This window comes from Falco cherrug, chromosome 2, assembly GCF_023634085.1.
Source record: "Falco cherrug isolate bFalChe1 chromosome 2, bFalChe1.pri, whole genome shotgun sequence".
NCBI lineage: Eukaryota > Metazoa > Chordata > Aves > Falconiformes > Falconidae > Falco > Falco cherrug.
Window position 1 is genome coordinate 82647164 of NC_073698.1, and position 27985 is coordinate 82675148.

The following is a 27985-nucleotide window of genomic DNA, read 5'->3' on the forward strand; positions in this document are numbered from 1 at the left end:
TGGTCTGTACCACTGGAAACGCACATTGTTGATCTCGACTCAGAGGAAAGAGAAGGATTTTGGCACAGGAGAGCATGAAGTCTGTCCCTGCTACTGCAGGGAAGCTGGAAACCCATTATGTGAAGCACGATGCCAGCCACACGCTTTCTAGGTAGCCACAGCTGTATTAAAGCAGCACAGGGAAAGTTTTCTGGGGCAAGCAGTGAGGGTATTTGACTACAAGAGACATTTAAATCAAAGCTCGACAGACACCCCTTGTCACACAGTCAAATATGATATACAGTCCCCCTGAATGTCACCTGGCAGCACAATCTCTGCTAAAATCTGTGGTTTAAGACGCTTCACATTCAGATCTACCATTCTCGCAGATAAAGCAGAAGCATCTTTGAAGCACTAATTAATTTGAAAGCCATACTCAACAATTGCACAGTAAGACAATCTTCGGCTTTAATGTATTTCAGTGTAGAAAATGAAAATGTGGGTTATAAAAGCAATTAACTCACTGGCATCCGTACTTATAGGGAGTGAAATACAACCATTTGTGCCCAATGTCCTACCATCTGTGCCAAGCCTATTGATAAACCTTCCCTGACAGGATGAAATACTGCTCCTGTAAAGGCATCCTTAACATAATACGCCTCTACAGCATTGGGCTGGACTAGGTTTGAAAAACAGCCTTTTATAATACACAGATGAATTTAGCACTTAAGAAGATTAATGGATTCATAAATAGCATGGAAATCCAAACTCATTGAATTTAGTACACGGAACAGGTCAAATAGGCATTTATCAAACCATCTGGCATCTTTCTTCCCTGGGGGGAAACTGTGGTCGAGCTACAGATAGCTGTGGAGCTATTGCAACAGGGAGGGTTTTGTTTTCCCCATACTCAGCTTTCCTCTAGAAATTGCTGCTGTTGATTAGACCACAGTGAATCTTTTTGGACAGCGTGTTGCAGACCAAAGCAGACTGCCCCAAGGCATGTGTCTTGAAGGTGCTCGAGATGCCACCTTTTTGCTGGCAAAATGTGCAGGCAAACAAGCAGCTTCCCTGTTCCGTGCAGCAGCTGCCCCAGCAGTTCAGGAGTGCACAGTTGTTTTGCACGTGAGCTGATGCTGCCTTTGACCGAAGCTGTTTACCCTGCAGGCTTGGGACCATCGGCAGGGTTGTTCACAGACACGCTGGGGTGCCAGCGCGGCTTGACGCTGAGGGCATCAACCCTCGCTCATGGCTGGCCCAGCCCCGCCAGGTGTGAACAGACCCGACCGAAGGCACCTTTGCTGAAGCATTGAGCCCTCTTTGAAAAACTTTCTTTCTTTCCCTGGTTCTCCCAGACAATCACAGATGTAAGAGGGCATAGGAGCTGCTAAGAAAAGGTCTTCATGCATGAATTTGTTTACCCACCATTTTTCAGCTGTTCTGTGCCCAAAGTCCATCTTTAGCTGGCCTGTCCTTTGCCTGTGTTTCTGGGTGCTCGCCGAGGTGTGACTGGAGGAAGGGGCAGAGGCAAGGACAGCTGCTCTCACTTGGTTTTAGCCAACATGTTGTACATACTGAACTACAACCTTAGCAAAGCGTGAGCTGGAGCGGCTCCCACTCTGCTGCTGCTACTCCAGCACCCGCGGGGACTGAGCTGCGACAGGGGTGAAGCTCACATTCATGTTGAAATGGTCATGAAAAGGCAGGGGTGAGGAAAACTAAAGGGGTTAGGAAAATGTTTGATAGTTTTCTTTTAATTAATTTCCCTTTTTATTCCTACATAATTACATTTTAGCAGTAATAAAGGATTGTATATGTTGTATCATTTCATATGAACATGTACATCATAGTATGATAAGCCATGTGTAATTATTTAATATAGTTAAAATATCACAGAAGCGTATTTCTATGTAGTCACTTATTTTTTTAAAATCATTGCTACTTAATACAAATGTAAGCACAATCATATTCTAAGTTAGTGTCTATTCTTTATGCTGAAATAGCTTGCCATTTGCTCTACACCATAAAAAGGACATTCATGTGCGCCCATTTGAGTAGCCTACAAAAAACCTTACCAGAGTAATTCAAGAATCTCAAAAAAAAAAAACCAAACACCTGGTTTTCATCAGTTAGTTTATTTTTGTGAGAAAAATATCAAATTATTTTATTAACATGCTCTGAATCATAAAACACGATAATTCTGTAATTCTGTCTGGACATATTAGCAGCATTCAATGAAGATTTCAAAGATAAAACATGTAAGATGCCATATAAAAGAAAATGACAGCAAAGTTGGTATGGCATAATATGAGAGGCTATGTGATACACATTAGTGGTGGAAATACAAAATATTTAGTAGGGCCTGGTTGCGTTTGTCATTACCATGTTCTGCCCCTGCTGCCATGCCATGAAATAATCTACAAATAAAAACAATATATTCCTTGAAACAATATATTAATTAAAAAAAATACATTGAAACAATGTTAATAAGTAAGCTGTTAAGTTTAAATATCTTTGCCTCAGAGGAGAATGTTTTGACAAACATGGGTCCATCTGGTTCTTCTGTACCTGTGCCAGAGAAAGGATCAAAATCCTGCCTGTAGTCATGGCCAAAACACTGTGCCCGTCCCAGACCCGCCTGGGGCAGGTGCTGGCCCAGATGCTGTTCTCTTGTTCATGAGGACTAGTGTTGCATCCCTGGATGCTGCCCAGGACAGCCCCGCTCTCCCAGCACACGCTGGTGGAAACGAGAAGTAGTTCACCAGTGTTCAGCAGCACTTGCCGTGGATGCGGGTGTCTGTCAGGATATGAGGAGGGGGTCCAGTTTTGCTGCCTCGTCTTGCTTTCATAAAGTGGGTGGTTGACTCAGCTGGAGTTGGCCCAATGGAATAAACAGCACCACACCGCCATCCGTACAGATCCCTCTTCCCACTGTTCCCAGCAGGGGACATCACACGTCTCTGAGAAATTCAGCCTTTACTGCTATTCCTTCATTGCTCACCTTCCACACAGCTCTGAGTGTCCAGGAGGCTCTGAGACCCTGCAGGGCAGGTTTCTTACCCAGAGTGGGATGCAGCCTTGAACCTGATCCCACCATCTCCCTAGAGCCAGATCCAACCAACCCAAGCAGGGGGTTCTGGAGCCAGTTATGTATTGGAGACCCATGATACGAACTTCTCCCTAATGACTAAGTAGGTACAGGGACTAAATGCTTAAGTAGGACCCATGCTCCTTGCAGCCCTTGGACTATTTGCATTTCAAAACAATCACTGTAAAAAGTGCTGGGAAGTAAAAAGAGAAGGAGATGGCCTCGATACTGTCTTCCCCCACCCCAGAAGAAACCCCATCAGTTAGTCCGTCCAGCTGTGTGGTGTTACTGTAGCCTTCAGTGGTGTTTGCCACCTCTTCGGGAAGGCCCATCTGGAGCAAGAGTTTGGAGATAAGGCTGTTGAACTTGCTCTCGGTGGTAGACCAAGGCTCTCCACTTGGGGTCGGGCCTTCAGACGTGATGTTAACCTCCACTGGGTCAAGACAGTAACCTTCTGGCGATCTCTCATAGAGCACATCCATGAGGTCAATCCCAGCTACAGAGGAGGGGGAGGCACAGGGGATATCCCTGACAAGCCTGTAATTCTCCATCCACTCCTTCAGCCACTCGATGCGGCAGTCGCACTCCCAGGGGTTGCGGAAGAGGTACAGCTGCCCGAGGAAGTACACCGGCTGGAAGACAGAAAAGGGCAAGGTCGTCAGGTTGTTGCTGTTCAAGTGCAATGCGACAAGGCTGGTGAGGTTTTCAAAAGCCCCCTCCTCGATGTAGTTGATCCTGTTGCGGTCCAGGTAGAGGACCTCCAGCTCCCCCAGGTCCCCGAACCACGTGTTGGAAACGTTCCTGAGAAAATTCCCCCCCAGGTTGAGCATCTTCAGGCACCTCAAGCCATCGAAGGAGTTTTCTGGAAGCTCACTAATCAAGTTGTCATTCAGGTACAGGTACTCCATCTTCTGGCAGCCCTGAAAAGCTCGCTCATGAACGACATTTATCCTGTTGTCCTGCAGATTCAGGTATTTCAGCTTTGTCAGTCCCTGCAGGGAGTTGTAGGCTACGGCTTCAATCCTGTTTCTCTCCAGGTAAACGTGGGTCAGGTTCTCCATGCCCCTGATGGCCCCTGGGATCCTCCGGAAGTTGTTCTGGAAGCAGAAGAGCTCCTGCAGAGCAGGCAGCTCGATGAAGATCCTGTCTGGGATGTTGAAAAGGTTGCAGTCTGCCAGGTCCAGCTTCACCAGCCGTCTCAGGGCAGTGAAAGTCCGCGTGTGGAGATAGCGAATGTACTCGTTGTGGGCCATCTTCAGCTCGGTCAAGCTGGGCAGCCCCTTGAAAGCCCCCGGGGTGATGAAGGAGATATTGTTGTGGTTGAGCGACAGGGATTTGAGGGAAGGCAAAGTCCCAAAGGCCCTCTCAGAGAGGAACTTGATGCTGTTCTTGTCCAGGTTGATAGAGGAGGCTTCACAAGGGAACTCGCTAGGGATCTGCCCCAGGCCGACACGATCGCAGAGGACGGAGCAGCTCCGTTCCTGGGTGCACACGCAGTTGGCAGGGCAGGACCGCACGCAGGCCCACACCGCCTGGACGTGGGGGACCCAAAGGATCACTGTCAGAGAGGAACGTGCCATCCCCATGGAGGCACGCAAGGAGAGAATTGGGATGCATCGTTAGCAAATATATTAGCCACAACAGGAAAAAGAAATTACGCTGCCTTTGCCTCGCTTCTAGCCAAGCTAATTACTACCTGCTATTTGTATGCCAGTTTTGACCAAGGAGCTCTCATGCAAGATTCCTAAAAATCTGCTGGAGTTTTTAAACCCTCTGAGAAGGCGTGTGTGTAGATATAGATACAGATATATAGATATATAATGTCATCTAGAACGTCATCTCTGATTAATTTCTTTCCCCAAGAGGGGAACTCACCTAGACTTACGTATTTCTCAGTGTCTCTGTGACTGGTCTCTCTGCAAGCTGATGGGGACACGGTTTGACCAGGGAGTAGGCAGAGATGTTTTGAAGGCCAGCTTGGGTGGATTGCAGTATTTCTGGGTGGGGAAGAGGGGAGGGCAGTATGTTCTAGTCCAACAGCCAGCAGGGGAGATTAGTTAGTTGCCTGGAGCACGTCAAAGTCATGCTTTTTGCTTCTTCCTTTTTGTTGTTCATTCAACCTAATATTTGTCCACCAGAGCCATGAGCTGGTGCAACACTACAAGGGGAATTATCAGCTCCTAAGGGTACAGTACAGTGTTTAAAAACATATTCCCACTATGCATGAGGAAAAAACAAATTAAGGGATATTGTTCAACTACTTTCTTCATGACTTTTTACTGTTTTGCCAGTTCTCAAGACAGTCATCATAGTGCCTTATGCTTGATGGGAGCAGCCACTTTGTCCTTTTATCAGCCTGACATGGAAGGTATGTGGCTATTGTGGTTTCTTTTCAATGTAGTCCCATGCAGGTGGATGTACAACAAGGAAGACAAGGAGAAAGCTCTTGGGGAGAAATCAGAGAAGAACAAAAGGAACGGGAGACATCAGCCTCCATGGACAGGCATTTTTGCAGGGAAAAAACATTCAGTCAGCCAGACATCTGCAAAATAAACTCATTAGAGAGGAAGAACTGAAGGCAGAGCTCATTTTGTAATTGCTCTCAAAGGCACATCCTACCTGCCACTCAACAAAATGAGCAGCTGCACCAGCAAACTCTCCATACAGTCACTAGCAGGAAAATGTGGTATTGTTACTGACTGGGTTTTCTGCTGCAGTTTATTGGCTCCCACACAGGCATAATCCTTCTAATTTTTTTTCAAAAAGATGTGAGATACCAACAGACACACGAACAGCCACCTTTATTACAGAATTGCTGGGATCACATTGCTGCTGCGTGTGTATGTCTGGCCCCAAAGGCCAAGGAACAGACTTTCCCCCACACTCCTGCAGACTGACTGGAGAGCGGAGATCCCAGCAACTGGGCTGCCTCTCCCTGCTGGTTAGCAGTACAGCAACTGCTAACTACAGCTATATTCCCAATGGACATTTTTATTAAGACAGATTTGTGAGGTGATATGCCAGGAAGCATCATCTTCAGCCAGTGTCAAGCTTTGATTTTTTTCAGCCCCTAAGGCTTCAGTGTACAGACCAAACTACAGTTTGCACTGCAATTGCTCTGCCCTTTCTCCATCCTTTTTAAACTCAATATGCACAGTACTGTATTTATGAATTTAAGCTGCCTGCGGCTTGTTTAAGCAGAAGACTTGCAAAACTTTCAGGTTTGCTGGACAGGTCCCGATTAACAGAACATCAACCCAGAGCTGCCTAGCCTGGTTCTGTCTGAACCAACCCCATCATCACTTGTAGAAGAGGGATTTAGATATGTGCAGAGAGCATCCCAGAAGGACTTCAGCTGTAGCCTCAATATCGAAATGCAGGTCCCATCAAGCATGGCCACACTATCGTGACCAGAGAATTAGCAAAACAGCATCCCTTCAAGGAAAAATGACAGTGAAGGACTCTGGTGGAAAGTATTTCAGACAGGTTGTCATTTTGTTTGTTTGATTGTATGTTCTTTTTTTTTTCCTGAGCCTTCATCTAACAGCCACAGCTAAAGAAAACTCCCCTTCAGCCAGGGCCCTGGGTAGACAACAGGTGAGGAGCCTAAGGACAAGACAGGGGGACAACACGCCTGCCTCAGGTTGCTCTTTCTTCGCGTAGGCTGCCTGGGAGCTGCCTCATTTGCTACCATTTGCACCACTCCACACTGTTGCTTGCATACGGGGGCATATGTTGTTTTTGTTAGGCAGTTACATAAACTGAGGGCCAGACAGATTAAGGATTTGCCTGTTCCCAAATGTCTGACCACAGGTGGCTGGCTGGAAAATGATGGATGCAAGTGTTCCTTCTGGAATGAGAGCTTTGCATGGGCTCAGGGTGGCATCCAGGGGGGCATATGTGCATAGGCTGTCCTGTATGTAAGACTGTCCCAAGCAAGTTCAGTGTTTAGCTACAGCTACTCAAAGGTCAGTCACATCTCTGGCCTTCAGAGCAGACTGCCCCCAGCAGCTGCAGACACTGTGTGCAGTGGAGGAATGAGAACACTGATAACCAAATCGCCTCCTCCCCCTCCCTGCCTGTTCTCTTATCACTGGATAAAGGAAACGTCTGTACCCAAGCCATATCCAGACTGTTTTCCTTATACACAAGGGTTTTTCAGTTACCAAATCTGGGTCTTCTGCTAGTGGCATTTCACAGCATACCTCTGAGATCTTTGTTTATAAGTGTATCTCTTCGCATCATGCAGTACATGGAAAGCAAGGACTTGAGGACCATCCAATGAGAAAACATTCCCCTGGCAACAGGAGCCCAGAGGAGCCCCTCAGCACCGAAGTCTTTGTGGCAATTCTCCCTCCTTCTCTTGCAAAGGAAGTCAGAAAAAAATCCTCCATGTGAACCCCACCAAACCCTCGGGAGAGCTGCTGTTCAGATCTCCTCGGTTGGCCATATCTCCTCTGACCAACATAGTCTGAAACATCCCCACCTCCCCTTCCTCACTACTTACTCCTTCCCCTTCCCCCAGAAGGATGTTCTTTGCTTTTAACACTGTAGCAGCAGACAGGGCAGCAGCTGGAAGATGCTTCCAACCCATTCACACAGAGGGTGCTCAAATGAGGTATGTGTTCAAGAAAAAGGGTGAAATATACCAGTAAAGTCAACAATATTTGTGAGAATAAGGAATAAACAAAATTCCACCCAGGGAGGATCTCTTTTGTTCTTTTAAGTACTACAGTAATTCAGTATTTAAAAGGAAAAGTGAGAGACTGGAAAAAATATTTGCTGAGTTTTTAGGAGGGTAGAGAGACAATGACTGCAATAATTGAGTATTTAACCTACACCTCTCCAAACTGTCTAATCCATTACTGGGTAATGCAGAATAAGAGTATACTCACCATTTAAAATGATGGCAAACATTACCTTGATTATTCGCTAGTGGCATTTCAGGTCTGGCAAGCAAATTTGAGAGATCTAAGAGCACACAGGAAGAACAGAGACAGGTTTCATCCTCTGTCATTTCCCTGAATCATTTTCCCACAGTAAGTTCTATGTTTAGAAATGAAGATGAGCGAAAAAGCTCCTCTCCCACACACTTTCAAACTGAAAAAGTCCCCAGCACCTTCCTGGTGAGCATCTTTCTTCTACCACTGACCTTCTCAGGGAATCCTGCAGCTCTGTGTTACTCTTTTCAGGAGCTCACCCGCATCCTTCCCACCAGCTGTGCCAAGAGCAGGCTCCTATCACCTGAGGTGGAAGCAGATCACCAGTAGTAAGAGACTGCCTATCTCCCCAGGAAATAGGTACTGGTAAGGGGAGCATAACCAGCCTAGCATCAAACAGTCAAAACTAAAATTCCCATCAGAAATCATCTAAACATATTGCTTACCTAGCCAGGCAGTGGCTGTGTCTTCCCTCCTGCTCATGGGGCTGCCATTAGCCATACGAGTCAGTCTCTGAAAAGTTGGCATTTTTTTCTCACAAGCTATCATTTAATGGCAGGAAAATCCTCTGTATCAGAGGAGGATTAGCGGAGATGGAAGAATGTGTCTGTCCTCTAAAGCTCCCAGAGCAAAACAGGGATTGCAGACAAACCAAACTGATGCTTTCTCCCCTCTGCCAACCTACTCTCCCCCCACTCCATTAAAAAAAATACAGTCCAGAGTTGGACCGCTGCCACTTGAACAGCATTGCTGAAAGTCATTATTCCACTCCCCATTATATAATGGCAGAGGAGGTGGGAGTGCAGGGTGCAACCTAAATAGGATTATAGTGTGGGGCAAGCACGGGCTTACAGTTTCCCTTCGCTGAGCTCTCTGAACAGACGCAGCTTGGGCCTCTTTTCTTTCATGCATGCTTTCCCAGCCCCAGTGTGGTTCACACGCTGCTAACAGGACGCCGGTGTGGTTTGCTTTGCTTTGCTGAGGATTGCTCCTGAAAGACAAGGAGATGCCAACAGCACCAGAAGAAGGGTCCACAGGCAGAGGGAGCTTGCATGGTCTGTATTGCCCTGGTTATATTGAACTCTGCCCTGTCTAGGAGAGCGGTTTGCCTGTGGTGCTGCAGCTGTTGTGTGGAAATCATAAGGACAGGTTCTGTATGTGGTGATGTTTTAGCATTCAGGATGTGAATCGGGTTTTAAAGCCTTTTCTGACAGAATGATGATGGTTTCTTTGGAGAGTGGGGGCTGAATAAGTGAGTTATCTCAGCCTCCCATGCCTTAGGTAATTGCATTCACCATGTCAGAGGGAAAAATAGCTCTACTTTTTATTTCTAAGTGAATTATTCTGCTGTTTATTTTTTTCAGGAAATGGAATACCTGATGAATTTATGCTTGTTACAGCAGGAAAGATTCAGCTGGGAAACAGCCTGCTGATGCTCAGCTCTTCGTGCAAATTAAAGTACCCAGCTACATCAGGTTTATTTTGTTTTGGCTTTCCCCCAGTTTTAAGGCATCTGGCTGGCACCGCAGGGAATTTGTATTTGTCTAAACAGCGTGTAAGCAGCCTGGTGCTGGGAGGCAGGCTGGAAGGAAGGGGGTGACCCACATAGCACTGATTTTACCTGAAGAATACCTTTCCCCACCACCTTGTGGTACCGACCCCCCAGCTTTGCACATCTGTGCTTTGCACCACACTGCTTTGCACAGAGGAGGAAAGAGATTGGCAAAGGCACACACAGGCATGTTGCAGCCTCCACCAGAGCTAAAGCTGATAGAGATCTTGTGGGGACAGAAGTGGCACTGGCCAGGTGTGCACCAGCACCGGGGTAGCTGACTTTTCCCCTGAAGGTCCTGGTTCCCATGGGAATACCAGGAAGCCACAACCTGTCTGATCACAGAAACCAGAACACTGGCCTTTTGGCCATGAAGAAGAATAGGGGGGAGGATGGGAAAGCGCTATTGCCAGCTCCTTTTTCCCCAACATTTACCAGAGCCCTAACAGTGGTAGCAGAAATCTTGTCTCTCCCCAGGTGTACACATGCTGTAGACAAGGGGCAGAGGCAGTGAGCAAGGTGGGTGCATGGGACTCAGGGACAATTTGGTGTGTGATCAGTCGGCAGCTCCCCAGGGACTAGACCTGCTGCTTGGTTTGCACAGCAATATTAAATCTGCTCATTGGAAATGAGGAGGGGCTGATCCGCACCAAGGCACCAACCAGACTGCTGCTGAGCCTCTGGGGCTCTCCTGTGCCTCGTTGCTCTTCTTCCATGTGCACAGTAAGGGACTGGTGGGGGTGGGACGATCTGCAGAGCCACCTCCTCCAGAGGGGCAGACTGTGGGATCTGGCAAAACACATCCCCTGAGAATGGCACAAGGAACCTCTGCTATGTAAAACAGGTGGGTGGGATGGGGGGGGGCTTATTAAACTGAGAGCTGTATGCACCTCAGCAGTTGTTTTCAGGGGTGGGGGGACAGTGGCAGCTGGTGCCTATTGCAAAATCAGCAGCCATGACATCGTTAGCAATGTTGCAAAGCAGGCTCTGGCAGAAGCTGGAGGAAGGCTGGCAGGGAACACCTCTTGGAGAGCTACTGCAATGTGCCACCTCGCCGTGGAGAAATGCAGGTATTGTTAGCTCCTGCAGGAGCTTCTGAGAGCATCTCTGCCATCCGTGTCCTACGTGTACAGCTTGCTGGCCACAGCTGGCCTGGTGATGAAGCTCAGCCCCAGTCTGGCCTTTCTTACTGTGGCTGGAGGTAGGAAAGGTTGAAATAGCTCAGGGGTCCTCAAACTTTTTAACCAGGGGGCCGGCGCGCGGATGCAGTGGCAGGCAGTCATCTGCGGCTGCTTGGTTTCCCCCCCAACCCCCGGCAGGGGTGTGTGTGGGGGTTCTGTAAATACCGGGGGCCGGACTGAGGACCCTGGGGGGCTGTATCTGGCCCGTGGGCCGTGGTTTGAGGACCCCTGATAATAGCCCTTGTCCTGCCCCATCACAAGCCCTCCCACCTACAGCCTTACCAGCCAACCTGTGCTGGCACAGCTGGAGCAGCTGCCTGGCCAGCAGCAGCAGCAGGAGCTCCAAGGCGGTCTATTTCTGTGCATCATTTATGGGCAGGAGCCTCGTGCACCTCCAGACCACAGCACAGAGAACATATGAGCATCTCAGCCCCTGCAAGGGGGGAGGCTGTGGGGACCGGGGGTGGGAGACACGCTGAGGTCACAATTTCTAGGAAAGTCTCCCTCTGCAGGCAGCCGGGTGGTCGGGGAGCATCGCCCTGCAAGCAGCTTCAGCAGAGCACTGCAGGAGCACCGAGCTGGCCACACAGTGCCACCCATGAACATTTGCCAGCTCTTGCGAAGCCTCATTCATTTCCTGATAACCTTTGATTTTGAACGGCCGTGCCAAGGTGAGAAAGAGGCCTGGTAAGGAGAAGTTTCTAGTCATCTCGGGTAGAAAAAACTAAAACACCAGAGGGTATATAAAGGAGACCAGCATTTATCTTTAAAAGAAACAAACTTGGGCTTTAAACCACACCTCAACATTTTTCAGAGCATGACTCACAGCTGGTTAAGGCTGAGTGCTGGGAAGCTTCGTGGCTGCTGGGCTGAAAGTAGACTCGGAAGCTACAGACCTTGCTACTGAAGTTCTACGCTGTTAATGTTTTTGCCACTAAGGGCTCTTCCTCATGACCTGTCCTGCTCTTTTTAATCTCTGGGAACTCAGAGAAGCCTGAGGTCAACCTAGCAGTGGAGCCAAACCCAGAAAGCAGCAGAGCTACACTACCACTGGAAAAAAAAAAACTTATATCTCATCTTTCACCAAAAGAATTTGGAGAATTCAGCCCTGACTGGAGGAGCCTGATCTGCTCCAGGGGTATGTGCTGGGGACGTAAGCCTTGGCACAGCTTCACAAGCTGGCAGCGAGGGCAAGCCCACCTCACAGGGCAAGCCTGTGCAGATTTAGTTTAAGATTGCTTCTAAAAACCCACTTCTTCATGGCCAGGGGCATTTCCTGTGATGGTGGGTTAAGGATCTGAAAGTAGCTCCTCTCTCTGATACATATTGATGTGATTTAAATTGACCACTGGGGCTCACTTCTTGCAGTGGTTCAGCTACAGCTTAAAATATTCCCTTTATTTTCAAAGGTTGGCTAAAAACAGATGGTGGGACCCATCTCACCTAACTGAAGGTGAGAGAGGTCTCATCATACCCACTTTGGCCACCTACCTGTGGGTGCCATCATGGGCCTCAGCAGGGCCCATTGTCATTGACAGAGGATGACAAGAGAGCTGAGGGCATGCAGCTCTGGGGACACCCCCACACCGTTAGAACCAGTGCTGGGTTAGCTGGATCCCAGGCATTGCACATCCAGATGTGTCCATCCAAACACTGCCCTCCCCAGAGCAGTGGAGGCAGAGCTGCTTGCCTGATTCCAGTGGCTGAGCAGCTTCATTCCTGTTATTTATCTCCAACTGCTGCTTGCATTCATGGGACTAGTGCAGGGGGGGGAGGGCCCTGAGCCGCAGAGCACCCAAGCCCCTCCGCCCACCCCAGGCTTTGGTTTCCTGAACTTCTGTAATAGCAGCCGCAGCTCAGTGCATACTTCCCCTCTTCTCACAGCAGCAGCTGTGCCGCACTTCTGACCCTTTCCTGTGCACATCACCACTGGGGTGACCTTTGAAGTAGCTGCCTCAGCATTTCTTGATGGGGCTCCTGCTGTCGGCTCTGCTCCATGGGACCGGGGTTGCATGTAGGGTGGTCACCCAGCCAGCCATGCCATGCGTGCACAGCTCCGGATGGCGTGGGTTTGGGGCAGGGAGGAGGTGTCCTCTGCGGTGGAGACTGCTGTGCTGCGAGCAGACTGGGTGGACCAGCATGGCTGTGCTGGGATTTGCAACTTGGCACAGCCTGAGTAATCGCCAGAAACAGTGCTTGGTACATGCATGATGTTGCTGCTTTCAGGAGACTTAGAAGCAGCTGTGGAGCCCGTCAGGACTTCAAGAGCAAGGACCTAAGCACCTTTCCATTGATCAGAAGAGAGGACAGCCTTTCTTCTGCAGGCAAGGGTTTCATTTTTGTCTGGGCTGAGACCCCTGGACTTTGCTCAGGCATTAAGCTCCAGGGTCCTGGGGGTACCTGTAGGTGTTATATGAGGGGTCTCCGCTGGGGCCTTCCCCCACCCCAGCCCTAGGGCCCGGAGGTTCCATTTTAGCCCAGCCCAGGGCTGTGGGTCTCTGCCCAGCCTGGGCAATGCAGCTTGCCTGTTGTTGATGGCCCTCTGCCCCGTGTTGTAGCCCCATCTCAGCCTGCCCAGCCCCCTCAGGCTGGTGTGCTGTGCCCTCATCAGGCTGCATTCTGCTGGTCCCATTCCAGCTGGAGAAGATCCACGCCACCTCGAGAACCCCCTTGGAAGGCAGAGTCGCTGTGGTGCTCCCCATGGTGTCCTGCTCCCAGTGTACCCTCAGCAAGGAGGACTGACGCCAGCGACAGTGCCTTCAGGCTGTCAAAATGCCTCCAGCCCTTCAGAAATAAACCCACCTCACCCCAGAGACCAATTTTGTCCCCTGCATCCCATCAGCAGCCTCTGCCAAGGGTCCAGGTTTGCTCAGTGTCCGTAAAACTGTCCAAGCCTTGACCAGCTTCCCTGGCAAGACGTGACCAAAGAACAGCCCATCGCCTGGTTTTATGTTCACCCTGCCGGCCTGGGTTTGTGTGTGGAACACTGCAGCCCTGCAGCTGCTTCACACCGGCAGCTGCCCCGCTCCCCCCCCCACAAGCTGTGTCCCCACGGCAGCGCGGGCACACGCTGCCCAGCAGCAGGCTGCCATCATACAGTGGGTCCGAGTGGGGACAGTTTCCTGACAAACACCTGCCTACGGACTGAGAGCACAGACAGTGCTGGACACGTCACGATGGCCAAACCCAGCCCAAAGGCTTCCTCACGGCAGGGCTGGGCTGGCTGCAGGCTACCTGCAGGAGTCACTCTGGGGGACCCTTCACCACCTGGTCCATGGCAGGAGGAAGCAGAGATGAGACAAGGCAGCCAGCGGCAGCACGCGGCAAGAAATAGCCACCAAAACGCCGCTTACCCACGGGGAGGGTAAGGAAGTGAAGCCAGTGAAGCGGCAGAAAGAGAAGAGGGTCAAGCTGGGCACCAGATGTGAAGCCCCAGCCCAGCTGCTGCACGATGGCCAAGCTGTGCAGCAGGGGCGGAGGCCCAGGAACCTGCAGCTGCAAGCAGGAGCATCTTCTGAAAGGGAACAGCACACTCTAGGGTAGGGAGACTGAAGCAGATGCCGTGCACAGCAAACCACAGGCCAGTGTTTTTGTCTGTCAGCCCAAACCTCTGACAATGGCCCAGTTAGATATCACGTAGACCCCATGCAAAGGAACAAGAAGCCCAGGGAACGGAATGTAGCTCTGTCAAGGTCAAATCCTCCCCCTGCCTGACAAGGGCAGGTCAGAGAGCCTCTCCAAGACTGTCCAGGCCACTGGCTTTTACATGAGATCTCTCCTGACCCACTCTGTGGATGTGGTTTCATGTCTCACACATGCTAATCACACAGTGACACTTCAGTGAGAAAGGAGCAGCATGGGCTGCTCTGCAGCGAAGGGCCAGGCACCTGCCATGGCATCGAGCTCCTGCTTCCCATTGCAACACATGCGTATGGGTGCAATGCTGAAAAACAACATCACTGGGGTTACTGGGTGACTCCCCACAATGCCCAGAGGAGCCTTGGGGAGGGAGAGGGAAGCTGGGCTCAGATCTGTATTAACTAAAGCTGAAGTGGAACTTGAATCTACATCCCCCCCATCTGCACTGTGACTCTTGGCCTCAATGAAAAACTGGCTGGCCATGTACGAGCGTCTCATTCCAGGGACAAACCGCTGCTGGTGAAGCCTCTGTCTTTGCAGGGTACGGAAAGCTCTGCCCTCACTTCTGCCTTCAAGCAGTGCTTGGCTGTGTGCCGCACTGCATCACGGCTCGTGCCCAGTGTGTGGCCGAGCGGGCAGCTGCTGCTTGCATGTCACACTGGCAGACCGGGAAAGTCAAGGCTGGCAGCACCCACGCCAGCCAGCCTGCCCTCCCTGCTGAAGCCGGTGCATGGGTACCAGTGGTGTGGGCATGCAGAGCAGGGGAGCCCCGCGAGGGTTCGGGCTGCTAGCAGCTGGGGAGCTGCTCTGCCCCAGCCCTTCGGCATCTGCAGGATCTTTTCTATCCTGTGTAATAAAAAGACAGCAGCTTGTCTCCTCCTTAAAGTCCTCATGCCGTGCTCTCTGCAGACTGCTGCCCAAGGCAGTGACTACCTGCAGTTCTTTGTAATCTAATGGGAAGGCTGCACAGTACACACACGAAGGCAAGGATACATTGCAGTGAGCTCCGCTTAATTCCCCCTCGGTGGCTAGTGAGCCAATTAATCTTAAAGCTGCCTCCACAACCATGTATGGGCAATGCACAATAAACTTAAACGCGGCACCGTAAACACCTTTTGAAGCAGCCTTTCTGCACTAAACACACAACAAGCAACACATTATCCAAGCCAACAGCCCTCCCAGGCCTCACCAGACAGTTTGTTTACCTCCTGGTGATTTATCTCTCCCACCTCCACGACAGGATCAGTGCCACCTTCTCCCCACTGTATAGCGTCAACATTCGGGGCAGTTCATCACTTACCTGTTTCCACTTAACTCGGGCATTTCTGTCAGGAGCCTTCTCTCTAGCCAGGTCAGATACTCGGGGAGAATCTGGGGGGAGGTATAACTGGGCTGAAATGTGATTTTTGCTCTATTTGCCATGGTACTTTCCCCTGCCTGCCTAACACTTCTGAATGCCAAGTAACAAGGAGCACTCCCTCACGCCAAGCCACTATAATTACCTGGTAATAGATCTAAAAGGATAATTCTGTTTTCTGTCAAAGATGCTGACAGATAGGAAAGCAGCCAATCAGCAGATCAGGAATAAACTTCAACAACATAAAAACCAGCACACTAAACAGGAGGTTAAAGCAGCATACACTTACAGATGATCTGGAAGATGTGTTAAATGAACTTATCATGCCCTCCTGAGCACATAATGGCAGTGCATTCAGCAAATAATCAGTCCCAGATCAGTTCGAGGACTGGACTGAAAACACAGTGACAGAACTTACTAAAAACTGTTCATTATGGTCAAGACCTCCTTCCCATGCCCCCCTCCTAGCAAAGGAAAGGGGTACAAGAAAGTCGCCAGGGCTCCTCCCCACAGCTGTGTGAGTAAAAGCTTCCCCACATCGTACAGCACACTTGAACAGCATGTGTTGGACTACTAAGAAAGGATGTGTCACGGGTAAAGGACAAAGAAACTCAGGGAGCCCAAACCTGGAGCATGAGAAACTCTGGTGAGAAACCCAGCATCACTCTGGGGCGCACCAGAGGGGAGACAGAGCAGTCGCTGTGAGCAGCCAGTGCAGCCCACAGCAGCCATCTGCCACACCGCTTTCTCCAGGCCTCCGCCAAGTCCATTTGCAAGGTGTTCAGATTCTCCAGCTCCAGTAATGCAGCTACTCAAACATCCACCACCTGATGTATGTATAGTTTTTGCACAGGTCTAAGATGATTGAAGCTAGCAGAGCTTGGGGGTGGGAGGGGAACAGCCACTGCTGTAGATAAGCACACATTTAAGCCTGCATATTCTGCTTCTCACTCATTCCCTGCCTGTGATTTTAGGGGCTGCTGACACCTCTTCCTGCATGTCAATCCTGGGCATCACCAAAAAAGCCCCTGTGGCCACGTCACGGGCAAACACAGCAAATCCCCCACACTGACGGTGTATTTATGCATTGCAGAAGTACAGCACTTCTGCTCATGCGAAAGGCTTTGTTTCCTACCAGCTACACGGGTACCTGAGGGAGACAGGATGCGACAGCATTTTCTGAGACACCAAATCGACAGCGACAGAGGAAATAGCTCCTCTGCAGCAGGGTGGACACTACCCTCTCAGACAGGATCGGTGCTGAATCCCAAGCCTAGCAACTGGCAACATGAAGAGAAAGCTCTACTGCTAGCTTGATAGCTGCCTGCAAATCCCGTAACGATTTCTAGGTTGCATCGAGGGACGCTGTGCAGGTTGCATCGGGTTTGCGGGAGGCTGCAAACAGGCGGGGAAAACCCTCTTTGCACTTGTCAGAAAAGCTGTGCTACAACAGCTGTGCTTTAGCAACAAGTGTGTTACAAGTTGTTTGAGCTACCATGCCTGATGCGAGTTATAACAGAGAGTAGAGAGTATCTGCTTTCCTTGTATATGGTAAACAGAAAATAAACGAGGTGGTAAACACCATGTGTACGAGGCAGAGGGAAGGAGAGGCTGCAGTACATTGATCAGGCTGAGCTGTGGGAAATGCAACGAAGGGCTAGACGTTCAGCATTAAAAATAAATCACACCAGGGCGCTGCAAGACACCGCAGCCCTCGACAAAACTGTCTTCTGCCAAGAATTTCTCACTATGGTTATTACTTCCCTTTGATTTAGACAGCACTTTCACAATTTTCCTCTAAGACTTACCGGGTTGTGCTGGGGCTACACATCTGGCACATGAGGGCATGGGACAGGGAAGAGGCAGCGTGCCTGGCCGTGCGGGGCTGCGCCTCCCGTTACCCCAGCGCCCAGCAGCACCTCCAGGGCATTCAGGACACATCCTCTCTCTCCTTGGCACTCACTGAGCATTTGCAGCAGCCACTCTGGTGCACTCAAGTGACAGCCCATCCACAATCTCTCTCTCCTACCAGAGCAGTGGGCTCACCAGTGTAACAGAAAAGCTTGCCTTCCCCGTAAATGGGATAGGGAAAACCGCTGCTTGGGGCTGCCACTATGATATTTAGTGGTGCAACTTCAAAATTGCAAAGAGCAGACCGTGGAACCGATGAATGAAAGCACTAAGGTGCAACACCCTCAGCCTACTATTTTGGGTAGATGCTCAGTAGGTGCCTTTGACAGAGCATTCCATCGGGTCTGAGAGACCCTACCAGTGCCACCAGTTGGCTGCATGTTGCCTGAAGGTCTCCAACTGATGGGCTACAGGACTGAGCCCCGTCACAGGTTGTGGAAAACAGCAGCACACACAGGTCCCTCCCGACTCAAACGGTAGTGACGTTCACAGGGGAACAGGATGGGCATCCAGGGCAGTAACACGGTACGGTGAGGTTGGCTTGTGCCAGCAAAGTCGAGATTGGAACACAACTTGTCCAAGGCACCCCCCTGCAGCTCTGGGGCTGTGCCAGGCAATAGCACCTGTGTTTAGGTGACTCCTTTCACACTTGAGAGACCTAAAAAGGATTAAGGGTTAGCCAGGGGATGTCAGCAGCACAGATGCTGAAATACCCTTGAGGCTCTGAGCCTCTGTCTCTAATCCACCAAGGAACAGAAGTGTTTTGGGAGACTTGAGGCTTAGGCAGCAGCTGAGGGAGATCTAAACATTGTATTTATTCAAGCATTAAACATGCCTATTTCTATAAAAAATTCTGCCAGGCATTAGCCTTTCCTCCATCATGCCTGTGCATGACCAGCCAGCCAAACACACCCTATCGGGTGTCACCGGGGCATTGCTCACTGACCTTGCACTCCACCTTATTTCACGTACAGAGCCCAGCCCTGCAGCCACTGGAGGCGAGGGCAGCCTTTCCGGCAAGCACTGCCACCTCTGTCCCTGGAGAGGCTGAAGAGAGCATTTGTCACCACTCCCCTGGGAGTGTGCAGGGACAATCTGTGCTCTGCGGCACGCAGCAATCGTTAACACGAGCAACATCACCCAGATTTGTACAACCAGCAAATTTTTGAGCATTTGCCTGACAAATAGCAGCCGCAGGTTCTCTGCTTTCCATCACATGGGGAGAGCCAAACCCACACTACCCTCTTTCCTAAAGAAGTGCTCTGCCAACAGAAGCTATGGGCCAGCACGGATCAAAAGGGGACTATCCCCCCCTCCTGTTGAAACCATGACACTGTACAGCAAAATTAATAAATAATGCCAGCAGGCTTCTGTCTGGCAGAGACATACTGAAAGAGGAGACTGAGAATTGCAAATATATCTGGGGGAGGGGGGAAGGGGAGCAGTGTAGGGGGAAGCATTGCCTTCTGTTTCCTGGACAGCTTCTGCATTTTGCATTGAACCGATTTGTAGATAAAACACAGAAGCTGCCTCAGGAGGAGAGACCAGACCCCCCCAAAATTCCCCCATCTACCATGAAAGCCCTTGCAGGCAGCCCTTGCTGCTGCAAACCCTGGCCCCACGCCTGACAAACATGCAGATAAAAAGTCAAGGCTCAGAGACTTTGGGCACCAGCAGAGCAGAAGCTGCAAAGGTCGAAGGTTTGCACTGTAATTAATTTTGGGGTGGGTTTTCTTGTCTTTCGTCTCTCCCAGGTACATGGGAAGTCCACAGCAGAGACGGGGAGGGAAGCACCTCTCCAGGAGGCCCCTTTGGCATTATTAGACCCCTGCCTTGACTACAAGGCAGCATGTCTTCCCATACGTATAATGGGAAATGGCAAGATTAACAGAAGCCCAAATCAAAAGACTTTAAGTGTCTGCTTTTGAACAAATCTGACATAGGGCAAGAAAGCTTAACCAGGGCCTAGAAGAGCACTAATTATCAAATGGAAAATCAACAGGTAATTCACCTCTAATGTGAACTAATCATTTCTAGGGGAGAAATTAATTAAATGGGAGAATTAAATCACCAAGAATTTGCAGAGTGACCAGTTCTGATGGGATTCAGTTAATAAGCTATCTGATAATCGTGTTGGCTTCATTTTCTTCTCCTCTGGACATAAGAGGAGAGACAGAGAGCAGATTAGTACAGTGCCTCTCATTCCCAGGCTGCAGTCTGAGATGACTGCACCTTACTCAGCTTCAGCATTTTTTCTTGACAAAACCTAAGCAAATGTAAAGCAAAAGCCAAAAGCAGACCACTGGAAAAATGCAATTGTAAAAAAAAAAAAAATTAAAAAATATTAGTAGGTGAGAGAGAAGGAAGTTTCCTTTACAGAATGGCTCACAGGTTCATGACGCACCCTCCTGCCTGAGCTCCGTGCCAAACAAGCAACGCAGTGAACCACAGTCAAAGTCCAGTGCCAGCGCTCTCCAGCAAAGACGGGAACTAAAAGGTGAGCGTCCCTACCTCGCACATATGCAAGGCACTTGGAACAAGAAAAGACTCATTTTTCTTGGGATCTCTGTTATGTCCGAGCTGTTACTCGATCCTGAACAATGGATGGGAGGTTGAGGCTCTTCCACGGCCGTTAATAAAAGCCAGTCTGCACAGTGCCATCAACATGGTCCATACTGGGTGCGGGCATGCAACCTCTTTTCTATCCAATTAGCCAGAGCAGTGTTTATGTCAGCATCATGCTTTTAGAACAGCTCTGTGCCAGCTGCAGGAAGAGAAATGATCTCCAGCCTTGTAGAAATGCAGAGCCACATGGGCAGACACCACCTGATCTCTCATAAAGCCTGCCAGCACAAAAATAACTTCTCAGAAATACTTGAACACATCTGAACAAGCAGAGTGAGCCAATCTTGGATCAGCACTTTGCATCACAGGGCTGCAGCATTTGTGATCCAGCCTTCAAAGACTTAAATTTGGATTTGCTTGGATTTGCTGCATCTTCAAACACTGACTGAGCTTACCTACTTTCAGTTCTGCCATCTCCTTACAGCATTATGTGCCAAATCCTCCAACAACCCTCCTGGATGGAAAAACACAAGCATTTACACTTCAGGGCGGTGACTAATTTGCGGTACCTATAATGAGTGAGGTTCTGCAAGTGAAATAATATGGTCTTCATATCTACTTCATGCACAGGCTGTGTTTTTTCCACATGTGAACAGAGGCCGAAGGAGACAAACAAGAAATGGAATTCACTGTTGCCAATTTGTAAAATCATTTTCCAAGTGTTAAGATTTTCCTGATACTGCATGTAGTTGTTGTGGTAACACAACCTGATAGCTCTGCGACATTTTGCAGTTTATGCCTGAATGACAATAATAATAAAAAAAGCAAAACATGAAGGCTGTCAGTATCTGTTAGTGAGTTCACATTACAGAACAAAATATTCTCTCCTGGAACATGCTGGGTCTTAGGCAGATTCAACTTCTCAGGGTGACGCAAATGCTGTAAAAACAACTCTGAGTCATAGAATAAAATCACATAATTCCCCAAAGCCAAATAAGGACAGAACTCAGCCCACACAGCTCTGACTTCCCACTTTCTTGGTAGTAATAATTTTGTTACTGCCCTTCTAAACGATATCATTTGCCTTGCTTTCACTGCAAATCTCGCGTTCCCTATCACTCGAGCCCATAAGTCAGTGTAAATACTGGTATTGTAAAAAACAAAGTCCTGTTCCAGCATCTGTAAGGTCTAGCATAAAGCCTGTTAGGTGCTCTCTGGGACTAGCTTTGCTAATTGGTATGAAGTCTTTACGAGGAACCTGAAAGGCATTCTCCCAGACCATCAGTAGTTTTATTTTGATATATTTTTCAGCAAGAGTTCGTTACAGCCCATTAGGGCGAGGCTTGGGTATTTTATGAATGTAATACAGCAGCACGCGAAGAGCACTTAATGCCTTAAGTCTTTAGAATGCTTTTTAATTTCATAACAACTGATTTCACTGCCAGATTTCCCATGTACCAAACTAGAGAAAGCCTTGTGCAGTCTTGCAGCATGTAAATAAAGCCTTCAGACTTGATCTGTGAGTGGTGTAAACCATCATCTTTCTGCTGTTGTCATTTTGCATCAGCAACTGCTGAGCTTTATACTTTGAAACCTCATGGACATTTTATTAATGGGGTGGGAAGAGCTGCCTAAGAAGAGTTGTATGTAATAAACAAGATGTGATGTATTTGCAGTTAATGTAAGCATATTGTTTTATTTATTTTCGGCATGATTTTCCTTCTCCAGCACCTGTGCATGAGAGCTGAGTGACTGTGCTGGAAATACAGGTTGTAACATTCGCATGGTAATGCACCATAAGCTTGATCTAACTGTAAAGCAAGTATGAGCTATCTGTGTCCTTACTAGTTATTAACAACTCTCCTTAGGGTCCAGTTTGGAAGACGAAGTGACAAGGCACTGGCTTTACATTTTGCAAAGCAAAAATCTCTGCAAGCGAGTGAGAGTGTGGCAGTGTGTTTGTGATATAAGAATTATTCACTTTAAAAAAGAAATATGTAAATATCTGTAACGAAAAACAAGAAAGAGTTTGGAAAACAGAGGATGTTAATCAACCCTTACAAATATTTAACAAGACATGGCCTTGGGAGAAGGAACAGACATCATAAATAGGTCAGGCTAAGAATTAACAAGATAAGCTCAAGGAGAACCAAGTGGTTAATGAGACCAAACAAAAAATTACTTGAACTATGTATGAACTATCCTCATCAGCACACTAAAAGACCCATCCTCGAGCAAAGAAAGCCCCGTACTGACAAAGCCCCCTCCACAGAGGACAGGTGAGGCAAAAAGAAAGAACACTCTACCTCTAAATGAAGACAAGGCTCCTAAGAACCAACGAGAATCACGTGCGGCAAAATGTATTTATAAATAATTGTTCCAACCGTATAAAAAGTTTTACTATGTGTTAAGAGGGCTGCTAGCTTTACGGATTTAGCACCCACCTCTGCACAGACATGCAATAAACAAGTATCTCAACTCTTGTGCATGGGCCACCTCTCGCACACCAGGTGAAGAACCCAGATTTGGGATAACATTTGCATATTGTTGCTGCCTGATGATTGACAGAGATGATATACCAGTGCCTGATTAAGATCCGCACACACTCCCTGGGTACTGAAGCCATTAACACTGCAAAGCAAAGGTACTCAAAGCGTGGGATTCATAAATCAGAAAGAACAAACTGTGCAGTGACATACCAGAGCTCTAGTTCATCCCTCAGCTGCTGCGCCGCAGCTTCAGCCAGCTAACGCAACGCATGCTTGCACAGCTGCACCCCTTGTCAGCCTTCTGTTTAGCTATCCCTCCTTCTCTTCCCCACACTTAAGTGTCTTCCAAGTTACCACTAGTAACTGAATATATTTACCGAATATAACCAAGGTCTCCAAGAACACAAGAGACCTCATGCACATTTGACATTTTTGTGTTGTAACAGTAACATTTATGTATTTGAGGCATGTTTTTCCACTGCTGTTTTTTAAACACAGTAAATTCAGTCTGGTTTTAATGCTGTTTTTTCCTGAAAGGTCTCTAACAGAGGCTATATCACCAACATGTCAGCTGATGAAAAGCAAAAGCAGTCATTTATTCAGCCCCTTTAAAACTCCTGCATCATTAAATCCAATGTAGCGCAAATGTTTGAGAACTATTGAGAAGAAAACACATCTCTATTAAAGCTTCAAGACCTGTCTTTTTGATTAAGGGAAAGCAATTTTATACTTCGGAGACCTCCCATGCTGTATTCTTAAAGAGAGGAAAGGCACGAAACAGTCTATCTGACATTCCCCATTTGGGGAGGAAAAGAAACACTTCAGAGTTCCTTCATATAAAATAAGTTAACTAAAAAGAAAGGACTGGGTTTTTTACTTTCTTGCCCACTTTAATCCACTGATAAGCCTGGAAAACTCAATGTTTCCACCTGGGACTTACTCCACATGAAAGGATAAGTGAAAGTTGCAGGTAAGCATCTCTAATGAAGAGAAGGAGCAAAGGGGCATCATTAGAACCCAGCCATCCTGCCTGGCATAATATCTGCAGTGCTGTATATGAGCTTAAACTGGGGGCACAGCAGCGATTTCCACTTTGACAAATGACACATGTAATTCTACAGCACAGAACTATCTACGGTAACTAACAAGAAGCTTACAGAAATTTCCTCCAAATACTGTTATTCACCTGTCTAACTAGTAGTGTCATAAACGCACTATCACAGGGTTTGTTGTAAGTGCTGGCCTTTCTTTTCCATCAAGAGGAATGCCGCATATAGAGATTTATGCAAATGGAATGAACAGAAAAAAAAAAAAAAAAAAAAAAAAAAAAAGCGCCCTTGCAGCCCAAATATTTGGCTCTTTACCTGTAAACGGACACCATAATCAAATCTGAAGTTTACAGCTTAGGAAGGTCACTGGAGCACTCTGCCCCTGTAAAGCTACACATAGTAGACGTATCCTATTTTAACTTTGCACATAGAACGCTGCAATGCAAACACCAACGCCTTCCCAGGCTGCTGATAGATTTTACACGGCCTTTGCTTTTTGTCTTGCATCTCCTGCTTCTCTAATTCATGGGAAAAGCTGCATCTCCATCGCTCAGCTAGAAAAGACGAGGGGTGATGTGTTCACAAACCAGCAAGGCTGGAGCTGCCAGAACTGACGCCAGTGTTGACTGTGTCATTCTGTGTCATTCTGCAGAGGGCATTTATTACTCCTCCGGTCAGTCACCAGACCATGGTGTGTACAGTTTCACAGCTGTCACGCTGAATATTTTAAATGACTGGTTTTTGCCAAGTCAGAACACATTCACAAACTGAGGGATCATCTCAGGACAAAGCATGTCCAGGAAAAAGCCTGTTTCTATTTTGGCACTGCAGCTTGGAGCAAGAGGTTACAGATCCCAGGACTGTCACAGCTGGAGTCTGTTTATGAAGGAGGTTTAAAACACAGACTTAGCTAATCTCTGAACTTCCTAAAGCAAAACATACAACACTGCTTGTTTATTCCCCCCGACAGGAATTTGATCAAATGAGGTCTGTAACATCTGACTACAGTTTCCCAACCACACTCTCAAAGCCCACAGGTGATCCTTTGAAGAGATCAGAAGAAAAGCAGACCTAGCAGACCGCTAGGAAGCATCTTCCCCAAGAAGTTCTCGTTAACATCAGTCTGTATGGAGTTAGTCTTCCCTACTCTCATGAGTAATCTTAAGTATTTGCACAGCAATTCAGCTAAGAGGCTACTCTGCTAGATGTTATACAAACATGGGGCAAAAGGCTACAGGATATCACAGGTGGGATCTGTGCTCCCACACAGGTTTTGCGTTATCCCACGAGTCCATTGCTAGAGGTGACTGGCATGTGCACTGCCACACCATGAAACCCTCCAGAGGGACGATCCCATTTGGGTAAAGGAAGTAATAGAGACATATCCCACAGCTGACAAGGTGCAATAAGGTATAAGAAGACGATCCAGAAAGAGTTTAGGCAAGAGTCCTGCAGTGTTAAAATCAAAGTACCTGGGAACAAGGTAAGGGCCTGTGCAGTCCTCTGCCTTGCACCCCTGTGTGCTCAGGGGCCTCGGATTTCCTCTGAGCTTGCCTCAGTCATCAAAATACACAGGAACACATGAGCAGCCGTAATGCACGTGACACATGACTATACACCAAAACACGAAAGCTGGAACGGAACAGAAGAAAGGTTGTATTTGAAGCTCCAAAATCCTTGTCCCAGGCAAACTGAATTATCACCAGTTAAAAAGGAAAGACTTCTACCAGTTCCAAAACTAATGGCACATGCACTCTGCCATCTGCAAGTCATCACGATCAAACAGGCTCAGTTCTCCGAGCAGTGGGCTAAACAGAAACACCAGAGGGTTGTCTGCGGCCCTGGCCATGGCGTGGGGCTCTGCAGAGGAGCTTTCATGTGACCAGCAGCAGCTGCTGCCCAAGGCACCAGAGTGCACGTGGGAGACAACTGCCTAAAAGGGAGGGTAGGAAAATGCTTCCCAATCCTACCACACACATGCCCTGCCTTTAAAAGGAAGATCTACTTACAGCAAGTATCTTTACTAGCAGGCCTGTTCATGCAAGTAAATACAGGTCTCTGTCTAGGACGACAGACCTTGTATTGTGAGGCGGTGAGGGGGTTTACAGCTCTTGAAGAACAACATCCTTGATCAAAACAGCACAGTCAGGAGATACCGAGATCTCTCAGCTAGATGAAGAGGCACTGAGCTAAATTAAAGATTAATGTTAGAACTCAAAGCATAAATTAATCTCACTATTGGTTATACTGGGTTAGAAATTGAATTTCTCATCACATGAAAGGGGCTTGAGTACTATCTCTGGGATTTTTAGTGCTTCCCACTAAAGGATAGTAATTTTACATTATTTAAGTCAGCTAGGACAAGCCTCGCTCTTCTCTAGCCTGGTTTACTGGCACTTCACAATGCAAACATGCATCTGGTACCAGCTGGGCTGTGGAGACTTGAAGCAACTTCAAGGGATGGAAATGTTCTGACACTGTATCCGCTCATAATGGCTCTTGCCAACCATCAATCACCCTTTAAGCCCGACAGCCTTCTCTACTGCACTGAAATCACTATTTCCTTACTCTCTATCTGCTTCTTTTCCAGTTTGAGCTGGAAAAACCTGGACATTTTTGATTCCTGCCTGCTCCTTTATTAATACTGTAATATTATCCTACAGGCAAGCTGCCCAACATGCTTGAAAATGTGCTCTGAAAGTCACTGGTGACACAAAATACAAGAACAGAAATCAAACCCATCAACACCTTCATTTTAGCTGCTGCTTTGCTTGCTCTCCCATGCCCAGCACTATTTGAGGTCAGCACTCCAAGGACCCCTCAGTGGAACAGTGACATAGTGGGAATTTTCCGCTGGGAGAAAGGGAAAAGCACAACCTGCTCCAGACCTACTTCTGAGGGCAGCACCACAAGTTAAATCAAGCTGAGGGGAAGGTGTCACCCGACAGCCACAAGCCTTCCCTCACCTCCCAGCACGAGGGAACGTGAATCTGACTTTCAGGAAGGACAACAGGAATGAAGGGTAACACCAGTCACCCACAAGTTAAATGGCTAAATAACCTCCATATTGGGAAGGAAAGTAAGATATTTCTGTAGCAAGAGAGGATCAATTCAGTGATATATAAAGAATTTCAAAGTAAAAACATGGTAAGTAGCTTGTAAGCAGGGGGGACTCTGGGAAGCACTGCATGGAAAGCCCAGGAAAGACTCACATCCACCGCTTCAGTCTCACAGTGTTTTTCTCACTTCGGCTCTTGCCAGCACTAACTAATCCAGGACATTTTCTCTACCCACAAAGCTGATCCAGCATATCTCCCTGCCAGCCTGCGCGCGTCAGCGGCCAGCTTGCACCAGTGCCAACATGCACAGCTGCTCTCTCCTACCTCCCCCACAAGCTAGCGTCTCCGCCGTTCCTAACCCCCACAGCACACAGCCTCACAGATCAGGATGCAGACTGTGATCTGTTACGCTCTTCCCACATCTTTAAAGCAGGAAGATCCAAAGCTTTAACCCCATTCCCACTTTGCTATTGACATCACAGCGCAAAGCTTACGCCACAGCTTACCGCAGCAAGGCTGAGTTGTTCTGTTTTTCATTCAATAAAATATAGTTCCCTCTGACTGGTGTTAGACCCACTAAAAGCCTCATTTACAGCAGCAAGTAACAGAACTACTACTAGCCACCGAGCCTTCAAGACTTAAAAGACCCATCCTTCACCTAAGCCCCACAAAGCAGCAGACAAAGCACTATCCTCAACCGCCCAAAGTGAACACCGAATCAGAAGAGGTGAGAACTCCTGAACTAACTTTCTTCCCACTTAGCATCAGCAGGAAACTTTCCTTTCAAGCAAACTGCAGTGAAGGTACACCAAGAGCCAGGATGCTTTGGAAATACTGCCTCAGCTGTCTCCTCCGAGCTTGGAAAAGTGCTTTGCAAGACCATTAATGAGGCCTCAGCAGAATCAGCCCTGTAGAGTACACAAAAAGAAGACAAATGAACCTGGAGTTTAAAGATCCACTTTTGTTCTCACAAATCCAATAGACATTTTCTCTACAACATTCCTGAAAGCAGCATGGGGCTGTAAATCAGATACACTCCACAATCCATATACTGAACATGTAGGGTGCTGAGGCTATACTTTTGTAAATTGGTGTTAACTTTGTAAAATGAACATACAAAATAATACAGTGAATAATGAGGCAAAACTGCTGGCAGCCCAGGTGCCCCTGCCCCTC

General features: G+C 48.1%; 1 protein-coding gene across 14 annotated transcripts; it reads right to left on the reverse strand.

Annotated features, from left to right (window-relative positions):
- Window positions 1-1829: 1829 nt before the first annotated feature.
- NYX (nyctalopin) lies at window positions 1830-27701 on the reverse strand. 14 transcript variants are annotated; one of them, XM_055701068.1, is made up of 4 exons: window positions 25223-27701; window positions 15680-15750; window positions 7988-8311; window positions 1830-4625 (listed from the first exon to the last, which is right to left on the reverse strand). In XM_055701068.1, exons 3-4 carry the CDS (start codon window positions 8082-8084, stop codon window positions 3226-3228), a joined length of 1497 nt encoding a protein of 498 aa, XP_055557043.1. In that variant the 5' UTR covers window positions 8085-8311; window positions 15680-15750; window positions 25223-27701; the 3' UTR covers window positions 1830-3225. The 14 variants fall into 14 exon arrangements, with proteins under 14 accessions (XP_055557043.1, XP_055557041.1, XP_055557050.1 ...); XM_055701066.1 differs by lacking the exon at window positions 25223-27701 and adding an exon at window positions 16026-20010; XM_055701075.1 differs by lacking the exon at window positions 25223-27701 and adding an exon at window positions 16026-20006 and having other exon boundaries at window positions 7988-8038.
- Window positions 27702-27985: the final 284 nt, after the last annotated feature.